The following is a 25,582-nucleotide window of genomic DNA, read 5'->3' as shown; positions in this document are numbered from 1 at the left end:
TCCAAAACTAGCAAAGCAAGTTTGAATGAAGTTCTTTTCTTCTCTCAGATTTGGATTAGCAGACTTCTTTGGGAAGTACCTGTCTTTTTCATTCGCATTTAGGGTTTGTGTAAGGAGATGAGGACTCCCTTGTCAATGTTTTATGTCAGAAATGAGAGACAGAAATTGCAAGTCCATAAAAGTGGGGGCTATTTTAAGTACTCTATCTCTGAGATAGTCCCTTATTTTAGGACACATATGGGCGATCTATTATCTAAATATCAATAATCTAAACAAATCAATAATCTAAATAAATTAAAAATTTATATACTGGGACTTTTTTATATTTATGTATTTCAAATGTCTTGAGGAATCAATCTTCTGTTTCCTGATCCAAATCAAATACAGGGAACTGTGAGTTCTTCCATTAAATTCCAAAACATAACCATCAAGCTGCTGTTTTCAAATGGCAAACAACCTCTCTTTTGGGAACTGCCTGTTCGCCTTAATACATCATTGATGTCTTTTACTCAGAAACATAGCAGACATTATTTTCTCTTCCCAGTATCTACTAAGTACTTAGCACTTTCCAGCACTAAGAAAAAACATCAGGTTCTTCTCAGCAATTTCCTTCTTCATTCACTCTTTCAAAATGTCAACATTGGAAGAAAGTTAAAATCAGAGGATGTATCATTATATGCATTTTAAGAAAAAAAACACAAGTATCAAGATGGTAAGAAATACATTATTTGTAAGGGAGGCTTTCTTGTCATGATGTTGTTAGCATTCGGAAACACACATAATCACAGGATATGATTATATGCAGGTACTTTTATTAAGAGCTCTGGGAATCAGGGGTACAGACCCAAATCTGACTCCAACATGGCTTTCGAGCTGAATGTATTTTATATTCTATCATTACATAACCCACATATTAATTATTAAACTTATATTGTTCTATAGTATACATTGACATGAGTTTCTCATGATCTTTCTTAGGTCACTGACCAGACTTTCTCATGATTATTCTTATGATTAAACAGTAATTATATTTAATTACTAAACAATCATCACATCTAACAATTGTATCAATTATCATGTACTAGTTACAAGGTGCAGTTTTAGCAAGTACGAGTTCTCCATGTGCTTAGGGTGTTTATTTTTCCAGGGCCTACTAAGCTTATTTTTCCTTTTAACCCTTAATCCTCATGATTTTAAAACCCTTTTACTATCACTGTTGTCATTTGTTTATGTCTGAATTGCAGTAATTCTTAAATCCTAATCTTAATTTAGGCCAATAATATACTGACAGGTACTACATTCTCTAAATGTGCACCTGCTTCAAATTGACATCTCATTGACTGGACATACAGAATCAACTCTTCCTGTAGGATTAAGTGACAAGCAATAGAGGTGAGTATAGAGGCACCTGTGTATTACAGTAGTTGCAAAGGATGGACAAGGTAGCACTTTCATACCTCCACCAAATTGTACTGAAGATCTGTAAAGCTGATCAGATAATTACATCTCAAATAATCTCAGTGCAAAGAGCTGATGCTATTGAGAATTCCAGTTTGAACATTTTTCTAATTAAATCTGTTAGCTACACATCTGTGTGAATGGGGGTGTGGGGACGTGGGTGGACATTTTTCTGCTAAAGGCACCCTAAACTTTTCTTCCTGGATCTTTTTCTTTAATTTATTTAGGCTTTCATACAGCTGCATGTTTCATTGCAGTAGTGGTCTCTACAGCATTAGAAAATCTAAATTTCAAATAGAAGATTAAAAAAAAGAGTCTAGAACCAACCAAGCTAATAAGGTCTCAAATACTCTCTCTTTAAGTAGCAAAACAAACCTAACAAAAAAATAATGTTAAAAAATCAGACTGCTCCGGCCTAAATAAAGAATTTTTTTTTTCTTGTAGAAGTGATGACACACGACATTCTTAACCTGATCCTTCCTAACACAGTAGGGGACAAAAATGTAATGAATGAGGCACAGATGTATAATCAGAAGATGAAATGTGGGGCAGAGAAGTCTACTACTGCTGGAGGCTGTTGAGAAGCCATCATAACTGCTCACTATTGTCAGCAAAAGAAGTGTGTGTTAAGGCACCTGATCAGCATGGTGAAGGGAGAATTTTACTTTTTCTTTTTCCCCAGCATCAGGGTGGGTTTCTATTGTCAGAATAACTGAATAAAGGTAGTGTCTAGAAGAAAGCACCCTCAGATTTCTTCATACTGATCTCAAAGGATAAAGGTTTTTTACTCTGAGCTCAGGTGTACCTCCCAGTCACACTTTCAAAGGCACTGCACAAAGGCTTCCAGTGTCAGGGCTTTTCCACTAAAAACTGGAAATTAATCTGAAGGATTCACATGTCTTAGCTGAAAATGCTACTGCATGATAAACTGCTACTTCTGTTCCTTTCAAACAAGCGAAAATATGTAATGCGTCTATGTATCTATCTATATCTCTATAATCTAGATCTAGATGTGTTTCTCAAAAAATATATTCTCCCTTTATGTCAATTTGTTACAACATGAAGCAAATACATACCTGCTTCTTTTTAAACCATGGTCCAGATAAAACAGTATTTTGGTCAAATGGTCTATGGATTTATTATTTCTCTTTGAAAAGTAATCTCTTTGTCAATATAGACACATTAACTGTCCATACCCAAGCAAATTTCACCCATTGTGTTTTGCAACATTTTAGAATCCTCTGAACTGGAAGTGGATCAAAAATAAAGACTTCAAATTTATTAGGGCTAATCAGAAAATGAAAATCTGTAATGGAAAAATTACTGAAGTTTTCAATTTACTCAGTAACTGTACAAAATTGAGATATTTCAAATTTTTGATAAAGAAATACATATGAAGATGTGTATATTAATAAAAGACATGGTCAAACTTTTACTCTAGCTGTTCTAACTGAAGCTATTGGATGCTCAAGGGTTTAGGCTCGATCTATAATTCTCATTTATTTTGCCTAGAAAATGCTTTCTTAGAAAACCCTTGAATTTTATATGCTCCCACTAACTTTTTCAGTCTGGATTAATAGATGCACTTAGACAACATTAATTTCATCACAAATTCCAAGCTGTTCTTTCTCCAGTGTTCTCAAATTTTAGTGATTTAGATAAAACTGGATGTAAATCTAGATAGTATTAATTTCAAAATCTAATCCACATAAACCATTGTTGACCAAGTGAAAATAAAAGCAGAATACAATCTCTTTAGACAGCTGTGGTCATAATAGGCTTAATCACATCAGAAGGTTGAACTTAGACTTCTGTTTCTTGATTTCTAGAGTTGATGCATTCTAGAAACTGAAAGTTAATTATAGACCCTGGCCACACACTCATACAGTTAAGACAGATGAGACTAATAACAGTTATTTTTGCTTTATTGCCTACTAATGAGATTATATGTGCCATTATGATTTTACCACTGCCTCTTCTCTGAGGGAGAGGATACTTGATTTGTTTTATTTGTATTATATCCCACTTTTAAAATAGAGATTAAATCAATTTAATAAAATAACACTGCTGAATGGAAATGTACTTTATCACTCTGTATTATTTGATTGGCATTGATTTAAGCGGTAAAAGGAGATACAATTCAAATATTATATGATTTTTAAAAAAAGAAATCAACAAAATTCAATTCTCACACATGAGATTTTAATCAAGTAAACATACAGTACCATATAACATACAATTGCCAAGAAACATTTTTTGCCAGAAAAATATGGAAAGAATATTTAGAATCATGAGACTGAAACATACAATCATTAAACATGAGCACAGCAAGCCTGAAATAATGCACAGATCTCAGAGGGTCAAATGTAGACAGTCTGTTGCCAGTGCTTCTATCAAAGGGATTCCAGTTTTTCTTTCAACATAGCAGCACGTGTGGCTCATTATTTTTTAAATGGAGATCTTGTCAAGTGCTTAAAATAATAGATTCATACAACTCCTTCTCTTGACGTGTCACTCTCTCCTTAGAGGATGAGCTTCAAATACTCTTGAAGTCCTTGCTTTAATTAACTCTTTCAGTACCATATGATAAGTAAGAGATCAAATCACTTGAATTTTGAAAATTATGGAATCTGGTGCATAGTCTCATAATTCCAATTGTATTTGCAACTAGATCTCCCACTGCAATACCAACTATGCTAGATATTCTCTCACTTTATTAAAGCATAAAAAAAATGGATATTTTGTTGAATACAAATAGTTATTAAAGACTATTTTAAATACATAAGCCCTATTGTATGTGATTGAGAAAAAATGGATGTATGTAAAATCACCTTATGTGCTTTTTTTTATCCAGTTGTACTGTAAAAATCATATTGTTAAGCTCAAGAATGTAAAAGTTTATACTAGGCTCAAAGGTTCAGAATTTAAAATATGTTCCTATAATAAGGTGTTTGGAATGAGGGAATCCTTGGTAAGATGTTTGATAACATTCATGGCTGCTGTCAAGATTTTGATCAACACACAAAAAGAAGCCTTACACAGCATAGGGAATTTGTTTATACAAGTCAAAGACATCTTCCATGCAGGATTGAGGTAGTTATCAATGAAAGATGGTGTCTTAACTGCAGGATTAAAGAAAGAGTAGTAAAAGCTTAGCATTAACGTTCAGTGTTATTTGTGGTTCTCAAAGGTTGCCCTAACACACCTTTTACCGATGCAGTGCTGCACCATTTGGATGTAGGCAAGAAAGAGTGTGCCGTCCACACAGAGAGGAATGACTATGAGAAAATGGATATTGCCAGCAGGACAATTCTGGGCATAAAGGAAAATAAAAATAAGACAATCACTAAAACAGATTTGTAAAGGGAGGGTATGTAGAGAATTTCCTATCTTTTTATAAACAGTGTCTGAGTTTTCTACTCTAAACATTTTGACCATCCTGTATGAAAAGAGGTTACCTTCAACTTCGCCTATTACAGTAGAGAAGCATCAAATCAACTTTTGTTTTGGCAGTCACAGATAAAACCACTTTCCAGAGCAAATACCTCTCATGGTCACAATTGGAATTTTTGCTGCATACACTTATCTCCATGAGTTACAGTATGCCTGCCTCATTTGAGGATGATTTCAGGGAGGCTAAGAACTATCTAGGAAACTGTCTTTTGAAATATGATCTGCAGAATATAGCAGATTCTATATTTTCTGTAAGGAATGTCATGGTTTAACCCTAATCAGCCACGCACTCATTTCCCCCGGTGCATTTCTCCCCTGGGAGAGAGTTACAAGAGTAAAAGGAAATCCAGCCAGCAACTCCAAACATTGCCCAGTCAGGATTTTAAAACCAGTAAAACAGAGGGAAAGACAGTATACTACATAATGAAACCAAACAAATTAATTTGGGATCTGAACAAGGTACATTTCCAGTTTAAACAGACTGAGCTTCTTATCATCTACATTTGCACTGGATCTTTCCTTTGGGGAGAAAAAAAATCAAGTATGAGGAAGACCAGTGGGAGATAAAAACATCAATAAAAAAACATTCTTCATACTTCAAACTGTTAGGAATATGTAACAAACACTTGTTTCTCAAATATGCACATAAACAGCGGAATCTTGTAGTTCTGTGGCTCTTGAAAGAAGGAGATGAAGATGGAAGAACAGCTCCTGAACAGCATATTCCAGATTAATGTAAAGTCATTCCTAGTGAACAGAAGAAAAACAATGTAAGATTCAAACCATGCAATTTATGCAGCAAATTTTATATTTTAACAATACTTCATACTAGTTCACCAGTGAAATTAGTCAGTTTGGTTTCCACAGTGATAACAAAGGTTTCAACTTCAATTTCAGTCAGAAAAAAAATGTAAAGCAAAACCCCTAGGGTTTAGTGTTTTTCAGACTAAAGTCTTAGATGGGACTCTGGTTGCACCTCTGAAACTACGTGTTCTTAGTTGTATTGTAATACACAATTTATCTTAATGAAACTACAACAGTTACAAAAGTTCATGAAATCTTCACTACTTGAGATGACTCTTCCCCATCATAGAGCTGCTGTGTGTCTCCACCACATGGTGTGCATAATTTAATGTCAATCCAGCATTTACTGCTAAAGCTGCAGTCAAACACTTGACATCTACCCAATATACCCCTCTTTAATGTCTGTATTAGGTGTACTTCCTATTATAATTAACAGGATTAATCACATTAATATCATTCATGGAGTGCTCTTGCAGTGTTTACTATTGACCTTAGAAATTAACTGTAAGAGGTCAAGATCCTGAAGAAAATATAAACTTGCTAAAAAAAAAATAGCTTTGCTATTCAATATATCCTGTATTAATATATATATAAACTATTACCATTATGGTTTCCTGTATCTTACATTTACAATTATGCTTGAGATTTCAATTATTAAGAGCCTTTATTTCTTCAAAATTTATCACAAAATTGAGGTTTATATATAAAATGTTATTCATATATGTTCTGTGAATAAGTGTAAATGAACAAAACTACTAGCATATAGATGACATAATTTTTTAAGGTTGCTCTGCTTTAATTTCCCCTTGATTAAATTTTGTGAAGATTGTATTCTAAGATCTTTGATGAGAAGGTATCAGTTCACATCTAAGTAGCTCATTGAGAATTGTAAAACAGAGTGCTGAGATAATTAAATAAGTATTAAGTGGATTAGTTGGTCACATCCCAAGGCTCTGAAAGGCCTTCTCAGTATAAAATAATGCAAAATTACTACAAAATCTGGTAGTAAAATTTCAGTCATGGATTTAGCTGTCTTTGTGAGAATGAGGTTTTATTTTCTGCTGTATTTTCTCCTTGTCACCTTACAACAATCATCAAAGAGTCATGACCATATGATAATTATTTGCTACTTTCAGTATTAGTTTATATGGAAGAGAAAGGGTCTAGAAAGAGAATTTGACTCTTTGTAATTCCCAGATGGATTTCATAAAATATGTAAAATATGGGGTCTACTAATACTCCTTATTTCTGCTCTCATAGAAAATAAAGAGTGTCATACTACTGGAATCAATGTGTCTCTAAGTTCTGGATATTTGTTATTTGGAGAAATTCAGATAATGACCATTTTTCAGGGGAAAAAAGGTCTAAAATGGTCCATATTTCACATTAAACTCTGTTAATTTTTTTAACTGTTGCTTATTTTGAATTTGTACTTATAGCAGGACCAAAAGTTTCAACTTGAATGGTATCTCAGAAAGCAAATAATATTTCTCAAGAAGTAAACATACAGAAAGGAGAAGACATTACATAAATAAAAAAATTATTTTTTAAAGAGGGTTATTAGACTTGTTTAAGTATGTCACTTTAGGACTATAAGGAATACCTGTTTTGTCATTCCACTTTGGAAATCTGAATTATTCTGCATCCTGTCCAATGAGAAAGTTCCACTGGCAGCCAGCTGAGGTGAGCATGGCATGGCAGCCTGCAGCGAATATTCCATTGCAAAGCTGGAAGCTATGAACAGCTACGAGGTTGTCTAAGGTTTCACTTCAAAAACAGTTGGTGTCCTTTTCTTATCACAGTGTTCCAATTTTTCCTTTTTTTTTTTTTTTTAATCTGGCCTGGAGAAAGGTACTTAAGTAAACACATGGGAACTGTTTCATCACAGAGATTTAAATGTATGTTAATTAAATCAAAATTCTATCTAATAATTCTTCAAAGTGAAACTGTACAGGAAATTTTGTCTTCCTTGGAATTTCCTGGGTTAAATACCTGATGGAGTTTTCATCTCTAATTTCTTGGAAATCATGTTTCTTTGACTTATGAACCTCATTCTTTTCTGGGTCCATCCACTACATGAATAAAACTGTTATAGTTTTATTCTGTGTTGTGCATATTTTGCAATACTTTTTCATGTCAAGCCCCATATTCCTGGAAAACCCTCCCATTTTTTTTCAAGTATTGATATTTGATGGATTTTGCTTTTGATTTCTGAAATTTTCTTTTGTCACTCAATTTAAATCCTCAGTAAGAATTTATTAATCTTCCCCAAAGTATTTCCCTGGAGATACTTTTCTTTTGTAATATCAATGGCTGTAGTTTTTTAAATATAGATACATCATAAATTTTGAAAGTATTATGAAAGGAATTTTGCTTGTTGACAATGATTTACAATTTTCTTTAAAAATAGTGAAAAAGAGAGAGGCCAGAGCCATAATTAGAAAGCAATAGACAGCAGTGTAAAATCAGCAGATAATTATTATTAGTTATTTACTTCCACACTTTCCAGGTGGCTTTAGTCAGCAAAAAATCAATTGTTAGTAACAAGCTTGTGCATTATCATAACTCTGTATAATACAACAAACTACATATCTTCATGACAAATTTTGAAATAAGGAAATTCCAGACCATTTCGATTTTATATGCTTGTTGTTTTGAAAAGAAATCCTAAAGTAGATGGCCAGCTATCTGTAAACAAAGTATATATTGTTTTGTAAGAATAACTTTTTTTTCCCCAGAAAATAATAAAATTTGTATCCGAAAACACTTGTTTAAAGTTGTACATATGTTACAAGATAGTTTTTAATGTGTTTGTCTATAAATATGCAAGCATTTAGGTAAAAGAAAAGTCAAACAACAAAGACAATCATTACAAAAAATTATAATTTTGTCTATTTGGCTTCAAAATTGTCAAGTCTGGAACTTCTGGTAGAAACTGTACACACATACACAGAATTCATTGTAAAAATTCTATCAGAACATTCTTTAAACTGGGAGGAAAACTGAGATATAAGAATATCTTTTAAAAGGGCAGAATCTCTCTCCCTGTATTGAAAAATAAATAAAAAAAAAAAAAAAAAGAAAATTAGACCTTAGAAAGATAATGAAAGAGAGTACAGAGAAGATACAGGAAAGTCATAGTGATAGTAGAGGACATACTGAGTCATAGTAGAGGTAATACTTATAGTACATGTCTTTAACCATCAGTTCTTGAGATATTTTCACTACTATTTTAAATTACCTCACTTCAGGCTGAGAATATTAGTAAACTGAGTATAAAGTTTTCCACTGAAGTGACTTTATGCAAATGATTCATTAATGCAATCTCCAGGATGTTGTCAGCCCAATCTGTTTCTATCTTAGCATTAACTTCATAACATATGTTGGCATCTATTTCATGATTCTGGTAACACTTCTATCATGTGAACCAGGAATTGGCCCCAAAACTTCTAAGTAGTAGCAGCTTGCTGTACAATACAGGAAACTGTTGTGCAGATCCCTTAAAAATGATTTAAAACATCCCAATACATCGCTTAAATAGATTGCTCCTTTAAAGAATTATAAAATAAATAGATAAATTGGTTCTATTCATTACACATGCTGGTGAGTTTCCTGCTTTGATTCCTTACTATTTCAGATTTGACATGCTGTTACTGTGACTAAGCAACCTCACAGGGCTTAAAGAAATTTATATGCCAGGAATCAATAGTAAAGGGTATCTCTGCTTTGGTTTGCACACCTTTATTTATTTAAAACAATGAAAATATCTTTTTCTTAGTAACAGAGATAATATTTACTAGTTCCTATTGTCTATTTTTAAAATAAACAAAAGCTACAAAAATTGAATAACTATTCTAAATAATATACAAGTAAAAATACTTTTCTGATTAGAGTCTTAAAAAAAAAATCCTTCTTTAACTGATGAAGATTTGTACATAAATAGCCCACAGCAAGTTGATATTGTGTCTCTTCTGCTCTCAATAAAAATGAAAATTATAACCCCAAAAATCTTTCTCTTTTTGGCACTATTAAAATTTTGATAGCTGCCTTTACACTTCAGTTTGAAACGCTGTCTGAATGATTTCAAATGAATTTTTTGAGAGTAGCAGGTTGCAAGAGCTCAGAAATTTTAAACTGTCACCAGTATAAAAGGCATTAACGTCCCACTGAGCAGGGACTGAAATGCTGGATGACTTCTTAAGCTGTCTCATGAGTTTTTTAGTTAGGAGTTATTTTTCTGCTGCAAGAAAGAAGACCAGGGGCTGGGCCAGCTATGCCATAGAAAGGATAAAGTGGATGTACAAAGCTCCTGGATTCCACATCACAGCTGGGGGGAGAAGGACGAAGAAAGAAGAGAACTCACAGCTTCAGATAGGAGGGTCTTCTCCCTCTGCAGGATCTGTTGTCCCAGCCTCTCCTTTGGAGCTGGCAGCAAAGGGAGCCCAGCTTTTCACAGCTTTGATACAGCAGGGAATGAAATGGTGCAGTAACTGGCTGTCTGGGTCCAGCAAGAAACTGGCTTGGAAGCCAGTACAATCAGGAGCTGCTCAGCCTTCTTCCTGAGTTATCATTCGTAACAATTGCACTTCAGCTACGCTTCCACTTTGTTCTTTTTTGCCCTGCTCTCATGAATCATACACTTTGATTTGCACAGTGATGCAGCTTTGTTATATAATTAGCCTATAACAAGTGGCCATGGTGAGATATGGATCTCAAACTGCTGGACTGAAATGGATATTTTATCTTTATCACCAATTTCTTGCATGATTCATAAAACTCTCTATATAAAGTTGGCAGGAAATAGTGGCCCATGGGCACTAATTTATTATAAATGCTTAGATAGTCTACAGTCATTTCTTTTTAATTTGATGAGCATATCTACCTGCAGATATGTCAGAGACTGAAAAGCAATAGGATTTCAGGTACTAACTCTCTGGTCCTTCATATTTCCTAAATCCCTAATCAACACATGTGTATTTTGAAATATCTAATTTCTCTGTGCCATGCGCAGGCTTTCCCACTCACATATTTGATTTCTACTCAAATAAAAAGAAAGATCTAATATATAATTCGTAACAAAGTGGCAGCTCAAGAATAACTGTGGGAAAATTTCCATCTCTAACCCCATTGCAGGATCACAGTGCAATTTAATAAGAGGCTGTTTCATCTTAATTTTTTTCAACCTAAAAATTTGCATCTAGATATTGTAATATTCAATATTTGGGGCTAAAATGTAATTTTGGATTTTGCTTGTTGACCTGTCTGAGGTGGATCTCATTCTTTTTCCCTGCAGGTTTTCAATATTGCTATTGTTTCTGTGACTGATACTATTTTTCACTGCTAAATACAAAAGTAGAACAGATATTCTCCAAGTTTAAACAAAATAGTCATCAGGGACATCACTATAAGGAGCATAACTAGACCCTTGGGAGCATAGCAGGAGAAAATCATTCCCCCAGAAGATTCTGCTTCTGAAGTTATAGCTGTGGAAAAGAAAATAACAGTCTATATAACACTGAGTAAGAGTAGAAAGGAGAAGAAAGGAGAATTAAATGAGGTAAAGAGACTCATTAAAGGTATTCTTTAAGGAACAAATAAGAGACTATATCAGAGGCCAGAAAATTAAAAGAAATTACTGTTACTCTGCGTTATCAACACTTGAAGCATAAATATATTTTTATTTCCTAAATGAGAGCATTTAGAGATCCTGGGATGAACAGGAGCTCACAGGATTACTTCATAAAGGTGTTTTTTTTCTCCTAAATTTGAGTTTCAAAGCAAAATCCCTATAGGAAATAGCAGAATCTCTTTCTGACATAATTACTTAAGTCATAAAAATTACTGAAAAAGAAATATTGGCTAAGCATTTATATTTAAAATTGTATGTTTAAATATAAATACAAACTCTGGGTGTAACCAACTGTATAATGTGTAATAATGTACAGATATGATTTCAATCTCTAAATGCAGGTAAGACTTCTAGTGCTCTTCAAGACTTTGCACATATGAGAAAGAATGAGTTCATCGGAGAGATTTAACAAAGGAGTTGTTTGAAAACCTTTCTAGAGCCCCTTCCTCCTCTGTTTATGGTACTCCTCCTTATGCATCATTAACTGTAGGATGATTCTGCTTTATATAAGATCATATCAATTCAAAATGTTTTCATAAAAAGACATCTTCAATCACATTCCCTTTTTGTGTTTCTTCTGAGGTTTTTTTTTTATTCTATTATTTATGTGTGTTTTCTCCTTTGAAGTGGCTTTAATGTGGTTAAAAATAATATATGAGGGTAAGTGTAAGGGGCTTGAATGTGCCATTAAGGTTATCTAGTCAAAGGAGTCATAAACAAGAACACACAGAGACAAACCAGACCACACAGACAGCAGGGGTTGTGATATAAACAATTGTGGTTAGTCACCCAAATCACTAAGGGCACATGGATGGTGAGATGAGAATGTTCCTCTATTCAGCTGGAAGGATAAGGGAGGGAAGGAAGACAACACATAGACATAAAACCTGAGCAATTAATGTTTACAACAAACAGGAAACAAACCTGGTCATCAGCACTAAATGATGTGCTCTCAGGAAGCTGCAGGCAAACCAGGACATTGGTTTTTGGTGTATGGGAGGAGGTCAGTAGGACTGTGCCAGCTGGTGAGGCAATGTGCAGGGTAAGGGCAGGCAGGGAGTGAGACAGGGAAGGGCAAACAGAAAATGGTGCAAAAAGGAACTGCTACGTGAAAAGTGGGGTCAGTCAGCACACCTCTCTGACTGACCCCTGTGTCCCATCACCTCAGTCTATCCTATTTTCTCATATCTTAAACATTTTCTTGTTACTGTACAAGCTGGCTTGTACTAGGCAATTAATTCTGCTATAACTAAGAAACCCAGCCAGTTTCATCAAACTGTTCATTTTCTTTTCAAATTTGACTTTCACACTATGAAAATGAAAGGAACATAATATAAAGGCAAAAGTGTTTCTACATATTTAAATAGGTTCAGTACAAATATAGGTTCATGATTCTATTTTCAGTGACAAGTTAAGATTGTGTCTTTCTTATACTTAATTATCTGTCAAATTTTCTTCTGAAATTGTGGAAATCCACTGGTTAAATAATTTCTTTTGTAACTTTAATCTTAGAGTAACAACCACTTGTGTACTGTTTTTGAAGATGGCTCAGATTTGTGTAGAAATTGAATGTTCATTTTATAAAATAAAGGGAGTATTTAGTTAGAAAGCTGATACTTTTCCCCTAGCTACAATCTATGAAGAAAACTTATCTCCCAAGTTGTATTAACTATAAAAAATGTGCATGGTTTGGTGTCTCATGTAGAGCATACAAAGAGTATCTCAAGGAACCTGCAAATGTAAGGATATAATGAAAATGCCTATCACCAAGCCAATAGAATATTCTCTTGCATTAGGACCAGAATGTCTGTGATCTGCTGAAAGACTTCAGGAGTGGAAAAAGAACTTAAGATGTTTCTGTCACATTTAACCTTTCTGAATCCCTCATCTTGTCATTCATAAGAGTTGCCAAGAACAATTTTGCTTGGAAGAGCAGTATAATTCTTTTTTCTTTTTAGAGATTCCTCCATTAAGAAAAAAAAATAGTATATATATATAAAAATTAGAAGTTAGTTAGAAATCAGAGTAAACGATGCTTACTAGGTGAATCTAGACTATCAGAAAACAAATTTCTTAATCCTTCCAGCATTTGTCAGCTCCTCCCACTCATCAAAACAGAAGGTGGGTGTTCTGAAACTTTCATGATCTTCAGAGACTTCAACAAAGCATAAGTAGTGTATGTTGCACAAAGGGAGTCACAGCAGAGAAGCAGAACTTCTTCCAACAACTGTTTGATTCAGGGCATGGATTCATAAGCTAATGCCAACTAAAGACATGCACTGTTTGGTGTGGAATCACATTTTTTAATCAGCATAAGGAACAGGGACCTGAGCCAGTGCAAAAAAAAAAAAAAAATTCAGGGATAATGTGATCAATAAATTTCAGTCTGTGTGAGGAATCTGATTAGCATATCCCAGATGTAGTGAAAAGGACATACAGGGCACCAATTAAAAGGTCAGAATACAGCACACAGCAGTAATTGTGTGCTGCTTATAAAGAACACCTGCAGGGCTGTGTACTGCCCTTAGTAAGAGAATGAGGGAACTGACTGTAAGGCATTTTTAATCTAAGAAAACTTAAAGGACAGCCTCTTTTTGCCTTTTTCCTTAGAAAATAAAAATCAGCAATTTACATAACTACTTAACAAAAGCAAAGAAACAAAATCCAAGGAATCTCCTCCCCCAATAAAATGCTAACTTTCAACAAGAGCTGATATCTGATCATCTTTCTAAATATGTGTTCAGATCTGAGCTCTTTATCTCCCAATTATTATTTCTGTTGAGGTTTAACTCTAAATATTAAAATAGATGAGCCAATTAACTATTTTAGATTAGTGTAAATGTCTGCTTTAGTTCTGTAATAGCACTGTTATTTTTAATAAATGATAAACAATATAGTGTTCCTCAATCTAAAAATAATACAGTTTAGATGTATGTAGCAGGTTACAGATTACTCTGCCTTTACCACTACCGGAATCAAAATTAAAACTGCAGTTAAAGAGAAAAGGGATAGTGAGAGACTGATAGTATAAGCATTCTCTGGCTGAAGGTCAGATGAAATTAGTTTACACACCTCTTTGTGTTGAAAGGAAGTCATTCAGTAAGAGTTTCTGGCTCTTAATAGATCTATAATACTTAACATGTGAAACCAGTATCAATCTCCCTAATAAAAAATTGAGAATATGAGAAGGAATAGGTATTTTTCTGCATGCATTCAGCATAGCTGGTAGTCTCCCAGTCATTCATGTCTATACCTGCTGCTCTAGAAGCATGCTAACATAAACATACTCTGCAAAATCTCATCCCAAAATAACTGTGTAATGATCCCTGTGTTACTGTGATCTTTTTCTAAACTAATTATAGAAGTCAGAAGAAGCTGATAGGAATCTAAACAAAAAAAAAAAAAAATTACATCTTTCATTCTGTATAATATCTATGGATCAGAATCCAGACAGTTTTACAGGAGAGACATAGTTGAACCATTGCAACAGACTAAATTAAACACCTGTGTGAGAGTTTTTCTAGTCTGAAAACAAATCTTACCTGAATGCCTAACCCAACATGTCAGCCTAGTATCTAAACAAAGGAAAGAGATATATTTATGACACATCTATTAACCATAACCTTTTTTCTTTTTATTGTGTTCTACTGTCAGACTCTCAAATTCTTCTCCTTTGGGACATTGGCTCTTTTAGTTCCCATTTTTCAGCCTGTAGCAGAGGTAACATGAAAGATTAATCCCTAGTGAATTAATAGCGAATTTCTAACATTTAGGGCCTGATGTCTCAGTACTGACTTGTATATTCCTTGTCATTGCTGTAACTATTGATAATTAATTGAATAATGCAAGTAAAAACATAGCTAACAAAATATGTAGCATTTGTAAACTATATTTCTTCAAATACACAACTAAATTCAACTTGATTATGTCATTAGTGTAGGTAAGTGATTTGACTCCTTACTAGTGATTCTTCCAGGCAGACCATATTGAAGAATGTCACAGAGTTTCTTGTGTAAAACAGAAGCAGCATGTTCACACATCCTAGCTGGCTGCAATTTCATGCTGAGAGTAGTGTATGTGCTCACTGGTAAGGGAGGCTGGCTACAGCCCAGCAGACATCTTCTTCTTCCCTGTTTAGATATAATGTACATATTTGTAAATCTGCCTACCATGATTCCTAAAACACTGCCTTTACTTCAGGAAAGCTTAATCCTGCTGAACATGCCACAAGAGAATAGACTTACATAAGCACAAAAACACACAAACAAAAACCGACAAAAAGCTCCTTATTTTTCAGAGGAATTGTATTCCCTTACTAACTTCTCAAAGTAGCCAGAATTCATATTCACTGTTTGCCTCAGGGAAAGAGTCCTGTAACTATGGTTGATATGGAGATATGGTTTCTGCTGTAGCCTCAGATGTAAGTAGATTCAGTCCTTTCAACTGATAGCAGAAAGGAAACATATTTTATACTTTCCTCTCCATCCCACTCAGACCTTAGCAAATGGTAGTGATACTGTCCTTGTGTTTCATTGAAGGAGGTACAGTAGCTCATACACAGCCAGCTACAGCCATTCTTTTGCTCTGTGATGTCTCATACATTAATATGAAGCTCACAGACACAATCCAGGGCTTTCAGGAGCAGTCTTTTGAAGCAGCAGCTGGAAGACAAGAGCGGGATGCTAGGGCATACACCTGGTTAAAAAAACAATAGAGTAGGTGGGAGAGGGAACTCGGAACACTTTGAGGTTCATTGATAGATCTGTAATTCATGTAGCAATATGACCACAGCAACTAATCCTATATCGCTTTAAAAATTAACTTCCATCTCTGACAGCAGAATAAGGTAGCATTCCATAACCTCTGTATTTTCTCCCACCTTTCTACACACTGGGAAGCAAGATTTGTGTCACAGCAATGAGCCTTCAGCTGGGTAATAATTGACATAGACACAAGGTATTAGAGAAGGCTGATCAGTAATGTTTAATAAGAAACCCATTGCTCTTTTATAAACAGTTATGATACAGCTGGACCTAATTGGTCCTCCAATCAAAACACCATCACCATTGGCTAATTAAGAAACCACCCTTTGGTAAAGAAATCTCCATAACACATTCCACATGTTCACAATACGAGGTGCAGCAAATTAAGATAAGAATTGTTTCTCATTCTTTTCTTTGGTCTTCTCACAGACTTCCCTAGAATGATGCCTGGGAAAGTTATGTTTCTCTCTGTGGCCAGAGAGCTGCTGCCACAGATTTGGGGTAAGGACTGAACATTCACATCTCTATGCAGCCTATAACTCTTTTCAGACAGCAGTTTTATGGCTGTAAATGAATTTAAAAAGAAAAAAGTTAACTAAAGGCTCTACCCTCTTTTCTTGTGGGATGGCATATACCACATCTAAAGACATCACCTCTTTCTTTCTATTTTTCTGAGTATGACAGCATGCCCAACAAGTGAATTATGTGGTCCCTTTGAAGGTTCCAAGTCAATCAGAAGCACAAGGGGCATATGATTTGCCCTCTCACGCCTTTACCAGAGTTTAATTCACAGGAATTGCCTAATCAAAATGAGTCAGATAAACGAGGTTGGAAATATGGTTAAATTGTTTGACTTTCTGCCCTAAAATACTTCAGATAACACACATTTTCTTTTATCTTTTAGGATGTCTTTCTTTTTACACTCACTACTTTGGAATTCTGAAGGGCAATGCTCATTTTAAAATATGTATAGGCTTCATTTAAAATAAATGACTCTAAAATCCTCTGGGGCAAAACCACATTTGGTGTATCTCAGCTAACTTCAGTGGAGTTACACCAAGGTTGAATCCAGGCCTACATCCTCTCACTATGAGCTTAGAGACAAGCAAAGAAACGCCATTAAAAATATAGAGTATTTTACATTCTCTCATTCATTGACTAGTTTTATTTTATGGCCTTTATAAAACCTTATATTAGTGGGATTTCATGCATTTATCTTTATGTTTGATAACATTTTTGAGCACTGTGATAAAATCAACGGAAATTAATGTAATTGTTTCCAGCCAGATTCAATAACTCTAATTGCCAGCATTTCTAGTCCAACTGCATAATATGCTTAACTATCCTGTGTACTGAAAAAAATTTAACTACTGCTGACTCAGTTTTCTTTTATATTTTTATATGGATAATAATCAGAAGAGTAAATAAAGAAAAAAAAATGAATTTGCAAATTTCTGTTCATCATAGAGCTATCATTATTGCTGAGCTTCATAGAAATATATGAAAAATCCAATCAGGAATCTTTTTTTCATGGTGATTTACAATTAGAGAAAATTGTATGAATCATTATATGGCGAAATGTGGCAACATAGTAATGCATTTTTAAATTGAAAAGCATCTATGATATCCTAAAATAGCTAACTCTTTCTGGTATGATATATTCATGACTGTCTTTGTACACTTTTACACCCTTATTTTTGTATTCCTCTTGGCTGAAAATGTTTTCAATGGCTTAGTGTGCTGAAAACGACACAAAGAAAAAGATTGAGTCCTGATTATTTATCTGAACTTGATCAAGGGAAACAGGAAGAAATTATAATCTACTTGTATCCAGAAAAAGTTTAAACACACATCCATTTAAATAATTTTTACAATTTTGCTAAATTGTAAAAAAAAAATTGTTATATCACTGTTTTATGGGTATTTGGTTTATGCAGATATTTCTAGATATTTTCATCTAACACCATAAAACACAGGCACAGGGTGTGGTAATTGCTGGCATTTTTTACCTTATTGCAGCTGACTCATGTGACTCTAAACATTATATTCTTCAATATTTTAAGTTACCAAGTATCTCTGTTCCAAGTATCAAGTGGTATCTCTGTTACCTTAAGAGGACAGTCTGAGAACAAGAAAAAAGATCATAATGTTCACTTGTATGATCAGTAGAGATGAAAGAAGTCACTACTCTACCATATGATAGATGAGCAAAATACCAACTTCTTCCCACTGAAAATTAAATTATTTATATTTTAGAGACAGTTGAGACTTGGAAACTGCTTTTGCATTTTCTATGCAAATTAAAGTGTTTAAATTTTGTTGTGGATATGGGCTTATAATTAATTCTTCTCAAGGCTGCAAATACAGAGATTCACTGAGTTTATTACATGGGCTCAACAAACCATGAGATTTAAATATATATACATCACACTCTACCTACATTAAAATAAACATTGCCATTATATGATAAACACGAAGTACAGAAATTATTTTTCTAAAATTCTCATTTCCTATAAGGAATGTTTTCTGTTCATTCTTGAACTTTACAAAGTAAGTTTCCTATGCAATATTAGAATACACGCTAACTTATTTTACTGCCTATATATTCCAGCAGTATATTTCAATGTATGCCCTTATAGTGTTCAATTTACTTGTCTACAAATGCAGCTGAGGCATAACAAAACCAGAAAAATCTTCATATCTTGTACAAGATACATGTCCAGAAGCTCACATATCCATGACTGTTTAATCTGAAGCAAATATAATGCAGAAATTGCCTCTTAGTTTGACATTCTCATCACATCCTTTTTTTTCTCCTGAATAAAAAAAAATAATTTTACTGCAGAGTAATTTTGCAGAGAAAAATTACACCTCTACACTGCTCTCATTGCTCTAAATCCCTGAGCTTTGTATGTTCCTCTTCAAAGTCATCAAATTTATCAAATTGCAGGACTGGTAAAAAGTTAACAACAGTCCTGAGTGTCAGTCATTTTTAGAATGACATACTAGGTCATGTTTATGTTCTCAACTTGCTTTATCTATTTTGGTTCTTCTCCTCCTCTGACCTGCTGCTATATTTTGTTTACTGGTACTTTTGCCAAACCTAGTTTTTTCCTGTTCATGTGGAGACCATCACCTTTACAGTGACTGTGATTATTCCAGTAAAATACAGCATCTCAAGGAATCAGAACACTTGGTCTTCCTGAAAGGTACAGTAAACATTCACATTTAGGGATGCAACTAATATTTTTTAATTAATTGATTTAAAGAACAATTACCAGATTCACTCAAGGGGATGCAGGGAGCCTTGGTAACTCTGAACATCAAAGCTTAATTTAGTTCTCAGACTGCAGAGTGATACAGTGCCCTAAGGAAGGTCAAAGTACCTGGAAAACCAGACTCTCTTTAGAAGAGCCAAGCTGTATATAGTTTTATTTTTGATGTTCAGCACTCTAAGGCTTCCTTTAAAATAATAAAATATTATTTCCTAATAAAAATATCCTCTATATTTATTTCCATTAAAATGTTTACTTCACTAGATTTTTTTTTTTTTAAATCAGTGCTTCGAAAACAGCTTTAATATAATTTGACCTTGGGTTTATTTTTTTTATCTTTATAGCTAGCTACCATTTTAGTACCAGCTATTTGTGAACTAGTTTTGATCCTGGTCTTGAATTTTTTTTTTTTTTTATCCCTCATTAGAGCTTCACATCCTCCCCTGAGCTGTGTCAGACAGAAAGCAGAATTGTAGGTACCATGCGATGAACGCAGTCTCAGCTGCTGCTTTCACACCCTTCAGATTGCTGAATATATACAATAATGTTCACTAACAATGACAGTGCACAACTGTACATAGATAACTTGCATGCTGTAGAGCTGAGGAAAATAGTGTTGTTTCACTTACCTTTTGAATTCTGCCCTTTTTAGTCTCAACCAAGATTAAAGATGCTGAGAGAAAAATAAAGTAGCAAAATTGCACCATAAGGAATTTAAAATTTATTGATGGTACTAATGAAAACAAATTTACTATAATATCTAGAAGCTAGTAAAACTAGGAGGAGGATTTTTTCTTTTAAGCAAAGTAATTATTAACAGTTCATTCATCATAGATTATATTGTCAGAGGCATTATGTTTTTATTAAAAGAGATGAACATTTTTGCCCAGATGTAGAATAAAAGTGCTTTAAAGCAATACAAATATTTTCAATTTTATTATTTTTTCTCACTGAATTTGTTGGGGGCTTTTCTCCCAGCGTTCAAACACTCTGATGATTATTTGCCCTCCTTCAAGGAAAATGTTTTAAAGTACTACAGACCCAGAAGAATTCTTTGTGCTTCTGTCCAAGATCTTGGCATGCTTCCCTGTGCTCTTCTAGCCTCAACCCTAAGGGCAGCCAAAGGCAAAAGTATTTTCAGCAAACTAAGAAACACTGTAAGCTTCAGGGATTTCTGGATGACAGATTTTAAACTGTAACCAAAGTAGAGGTGTGATTAAAAATAATGAGCTAAATCCTCTCTCTAAATTGTAAAGGGAAGTGTACAAATTTATCTTCCTTCAACATTATAACTGATGACTGAACAATTTCTAAGCTATTCACAAAAGTTAAAACCAGGATCAATCTATAGGCCATTTGAGCCATGTTCTTAACAAAGCAGTAAAGCTTTACATTAATTTTGTCATCATTTTTTTACTGTCGGAATTTAGGTGTTTTGGAATTTCCCCTGCTGTATATAAGGTGCTGATGTGAAATGTCTATGCTCTTCTTGGCTCTTAAAGATTTTCATTCCTTAAAGTCTTAAGAAAGATCATTGTTTAATGTGGAGAAAAAGGAGGCTCAGGGGGGACCTCATTGATCTTTCATACCTGTGTGAAAAACTTCTGCCTAGTCTCAAGTAAAAGGACAAAAGGAAATGGCCTTAACTTGTGCCAGGGGAGGTTCAGATTAGATACTATATTTATATTTTTTTTTCCCTACTAAAGTTGTGGTTAGACATTTCAATAATTTTTCCAGGGAGTTGGTAGAGTGTTCAAGAGAGATCTGTACATGGCACTTGGTGACATGATCTAGTGATGATTGTGGTAGTGCTGCATTGATCATTGGACTGGATGATCTTGAAAGTCTCTTCTAATTTCAATGATTCTATGATTTTGTCATTTCTAAAGAGTGTATAATCACAACAATAAAACCAGTTTCTTCTTCTATAGCTACCTCAGTCTAATAAGTAAAGCTGCTTTTAGACAGGTTATGGAAAGAAATCTTTTAAAGTAGTGAAATTTATGGAAGCATTTGTGGATTAGGAATTAATTCAGTGTAAAGAAATATTTATATTTACCAATTTGAAATACTGTCTGCACAAAAACCCAAATCCATCTGAACAACGGCATATGTGCTGAAAATTCTGCCACACATCTTCAGAGTAAGTGTGGTAGAAGAACATGGTAATTCAAATTTATAACAGTTTCTTATTCCAGACAAAATAGCTGCCAGGTGTTAAAAAATCAGGAACCTTATTGTGAATATCAGACAAAACCTGTTTGTATTTTATTCAGAGTTCTCTGTTTCCTGTCTTTGCACATAAAAAAATGCAATCATCTTCAGTAGGTCTTGCACCCAGGATTAGACATGAAGGGTTCTTGCTTTTGGGTCAAAAGATCTTGACTCACCAACTCACAAAATATTGCTCTATCCCAACTCTACATGCAAAAATAATTTGATTAGTTAAGATTAAGGTATCTTTCCAAACAGTTTTCATCAAAGCAAAGTGTGTCTTTTTTTTATGTCTTTATTTTTTTGTGTCACTTGTAGAGTGTAATAGTTTTCCTTTATCCAAGCCCTACCAGCCTTTCCTATTCAAAAGTATGTTAGGAATAAAATTAACTCACTTTAAACAAAATCAACAACATATCTGTAGTGTTAGCTCTAACAAACTAACCCAATAATCATTTCTACTCCAGGTATAATGATACTAAAAATTACATTTCAAAATATGTGCTTTTAAAAAGATAAATACTAACTTTACTTGGTGTATTGCTCATCTAGAATACGCCCCTCTGTACCATTCAATTTCAGTGCACAAGGTAGAAGGGGAAATATTATATTACTTTACATTACATTATATTATATTAATTATATTATTAGGAATCCTCAGGCTTTTTGAGACTATGATGGTGGTCTTGGTGATTTCCTTCTTACCTCTAGGAGTTGCTTAAGAAAATTCTTATGTTTGTTAATACACTTTACACCTTACTCGTACTTCAGTGGTGTGAATCTACATTGATGTGAATTTGTTGTCTATGATGTGTTTCTCTTATGTTGGATACATGTTTTTTGCTGTGTTACCACACTACTCCAATGACAAGAGGTTGGTCACTGGTAGGTGTTCTGGGGCCTCCATATTGTCCTGTGGCTGTATTTTCAAGGTCCTTAAATACAGGTATCATATCTCCAAGTCTCTGGCATCCTCTGCAGAAGGGTACACACTGATTTACTACTTCTTTCATATCTGCCAGACAGAGTTTCTAAAATCGAGCTGTAAGTTTAAGTTGAGGCAACTGAATCTCTTCTAAAGTTCCTACAACTTTTGTGAAAATCTGTAGTCTAATGAAACAGGTAATAAAAAAATACAGTAATTCCCCAATTGGCAAGAAGCTATAGAACTCAATGCTTATCTGTCCAGATTGAACCCATTTGTCACAGTCTGGTCAATCCCACACCAAGGTCAGAATCAGCTCTAAGAGATATTGCCATTTACTCTGTTTTTAATATTAGGGTACTGAAAGAAGATGAACATACAGCTGAAGAGTTTTGTGGGAATTTCTCTTTTTCTGTCTTCTGCTTCTAGAATTCCTGGTTATTCCTGAAGTGATTTATATAAAAATACAATTTGCCTTGCATGTGTCAGAAAGATGACTTTGGTCCTTGCTTAGCACCCTGACAACCTTGAAGGATTTGTTCATGCTGATCCTCTGGAATTAGACCCGTTCTCAAAATAATTCTGTCCCTTCAGACCATAATTCCTTTTCATTTTATCAATTATGCCGTCCAGTTCTCACAGTTTCTCAGCTATTCTACCTACTTCACAGATTCCATTTTTATATGTAAGTCCTACATCAATCACTTTTTCATCAGCTGGTTAGTGGTGGATTCACTTCTCTTCCTCACCAAATTTTCCATCCTGTCTCCTAGAGTCAGGGGCATAAGGAATTGTTTACAGCAGGACTCTGATCCAAGACTGAAGGAAAAGGAAGATGTTTCAAAGCCTTTTGATCACCCTTTCCTCTTCCTAGGGAAGAGCTGCAAGTATGTGGAAGGAACAAAGAGAACAAGGAAATATCTTTGTACCAAAAGGTCAAAAAGTCTGCTCTGAAAATCTTGTTCTTTCTGTATCTTCCTTCCCATTTACTTTAGGCAACAAAAACTTCATTGTTTACACCCCTAGGAGATAGATCTGTTAAAAAGTATTTTTCTTCTTTAGAAAACTTACTGATTAGAAAAATTTTCTGGGTCACTGAAAAATTCTTAATAGTCCCTGAAAAAATATTATTATTAAAATTTTTATATTGTTGATTGGAAACATTGTGATGGTTAGGAATATATTGTATTATAAGATTTCATATACATTGACATTTATGCAGTAGGCAACAACAATTTGCCATTTAGTTATAATTATTGTTATAATTATTTTAAGCCTCCAATTTTAACCAGATAATATTAAAACATATCGTGTTTCCTTTCAGTGCATTAAGGAATTTCTAAGACACAGATAACTGCAGCAGTGATAATTCACATATTTTACCTTTAGGTTTTGTTTTTGTTTTTTGAACGAGTCACTGGACATACCTATTTCAAAGTAATAATAATTTATATGCTAAATTTGTAATGATTATAACTGAATATAATTGTCTATAGATTAAGATTTGTATAATTTAGGGAATTAGAAATTGTGTTGGGAGTGATGTTAAGACCAAAGAAAAACAGGTCTGTGGAGTTGTTTCTGCATTGTTGGCAACAATAGGTACGGCCCTTGTTGGTGCTAAATTCCTGTAACCAAGGTGAGCAGGCTTAATAGGTCTTTGACAGAAGTCGAACAATTAAGTGGAATTGGCTTCTTTCTCCATCTTCCTCACTTAATCCAGATGCACTTATACTACTCAATCCTCCACCCCCAAAAAAATTTTTATTTTCTCCTGATGCTGCTTATTTTGTTTGTTTGTTTTTCTTTTCCCAGTCATCCTCATGGACTTGGTAATAAGTGCTGCTTATTCACAGTCCCTAGTGCCTACCTTCTTCATTGTTCTCTAACTTGAAAGAACCCTGATTTGGATACTTCCTAGGACCAGCTACACAAATATTCATTTGTCCCTCTATGTTGATGCATTGCATATATATTTGTGCAAAATATCTATACATTTTATTTGTCTATGTCATCACAGTACTACAAAGTACCTATATACTCTTATTGGTCCCATAATTACTATGCACAATTCCATCCTTGGAAGACTAGGCTGTTCTCACTTATAATCAACAGATGAATTTGAAAACCTTTGTTTTGTTTGTTTATTTATTTGATTTTGGTATTTAGCCATTTTATATTTAATACAGATTAGGATTTATCTGATGGCTATTGATCATTCTCATGTATTAATGGATCAAAGTGATGTCACTTAAGTTCTGTGATCACCACAAATCATCAGCCACATTGCCACATCATTCTACACCAGACCACAATGGAAATACTCATCCTGTGGGAGGTCCTGTGCATTGCACCGTGTTCTACGTGCAATGGCTGGGCTGCATCTTGCTTAGATGAACATATCTACAGTGCAGAATTCCGTGGCTCTGCTAATTGCCTTAACATTTAGTTATCCATTACTTTTGTTCACAAAGGATAGACCTTTTTAGGGCGTCATTCAGCTGATGAGATGAGGCATAACATGACATGGCATTTTCTTTCCATTGGCTCTGAAGGTAACTAGCTGAGGTACCTGTATTTAGCAGGACACCCAAATTGATGCCTAATACAGAATAATTGCGCAAAGTCCCCCAAACTTAAATAGTGTAGTCTGCATGTGAATATATTTTTCTGTGTAGCTGAGTAATAAATAAGATTCTAACATTTCCATGTTTAACTTGAAAAATGCAACTATAGAGCAGGTAGTAAGTACATGGCTGAAAATCCAGGCTGATTAAAATTGTTAGAACGTTGAGCCTATAGTCATTGTCTTTTGGGTCAGAAAAAAAGGCAGATATATTTCTTTTCTGCAGAAGAAGCTTTACTAGAGTTAGTCAACTCTTTTCTGCCCTTTTGATAAAGTCAAAGCCAAAAGTGGTTTTGTCTTCCTTCTTTCAAATCAGCTTGGTAAGCTATATTTGCGTATATTACTTATCTTGTCATTTAGAAACAGGTGTTACTAAAATAGCATCAGTTTATCATTTATGTCTATTTTAAAATTTATCTTCTATCCTAAATTTAT

At 34.1% G+C, this 25,582-nt stretch overlaps 1 protein-coding gene across 2 annotated transcripts in view; it reads right to left on the bottom strand.

Annotated features, from left to right (window-relative positions):
* Positions 1 to 790: 790 nt before the first annotated feature.
* The window catches only part of TAFA5 (TAFA chemokine like family member 5), a 475,974-nt gene continuing 451,182 nt past the window's right edge, over positions 791 to 25,582 (bottom strand). For both annotated transcript variants that reach the window (XM_085570408.1, XM_085570411.1), the window contains one exon: positions 791 to 5,658. In XM_085570408.1, the coding sequence (XP_085426534.1) occupies positions 5,653 to 5,658 (6 nt within the window). In that variant the 3' untranslated portion in view covers positions 791 to 5,652. The remainder of the gene's footprint in view (positions 5,659 to 25,582) is intronic.

The sequence above is a fragment of the Lonchura striata genome, chromosome 1A (genome assembly GCF_050655825.1).
Source record: "Lonchura striata isolate lonStrDom1 chromosome 1A, ASM5065582v1, whole genome shotgun sequence".
Taxonomy (NCBI): Eukaryota; Metazoa; Chordata; class Aves; order Passeriformes; family Estrildidae; genus Lonchura; species Lonchura striata.
Note: the sequence above shows the minus strand (reverse complement) of the source record. Positions and strands in the feature narration are given on the sequence as shown.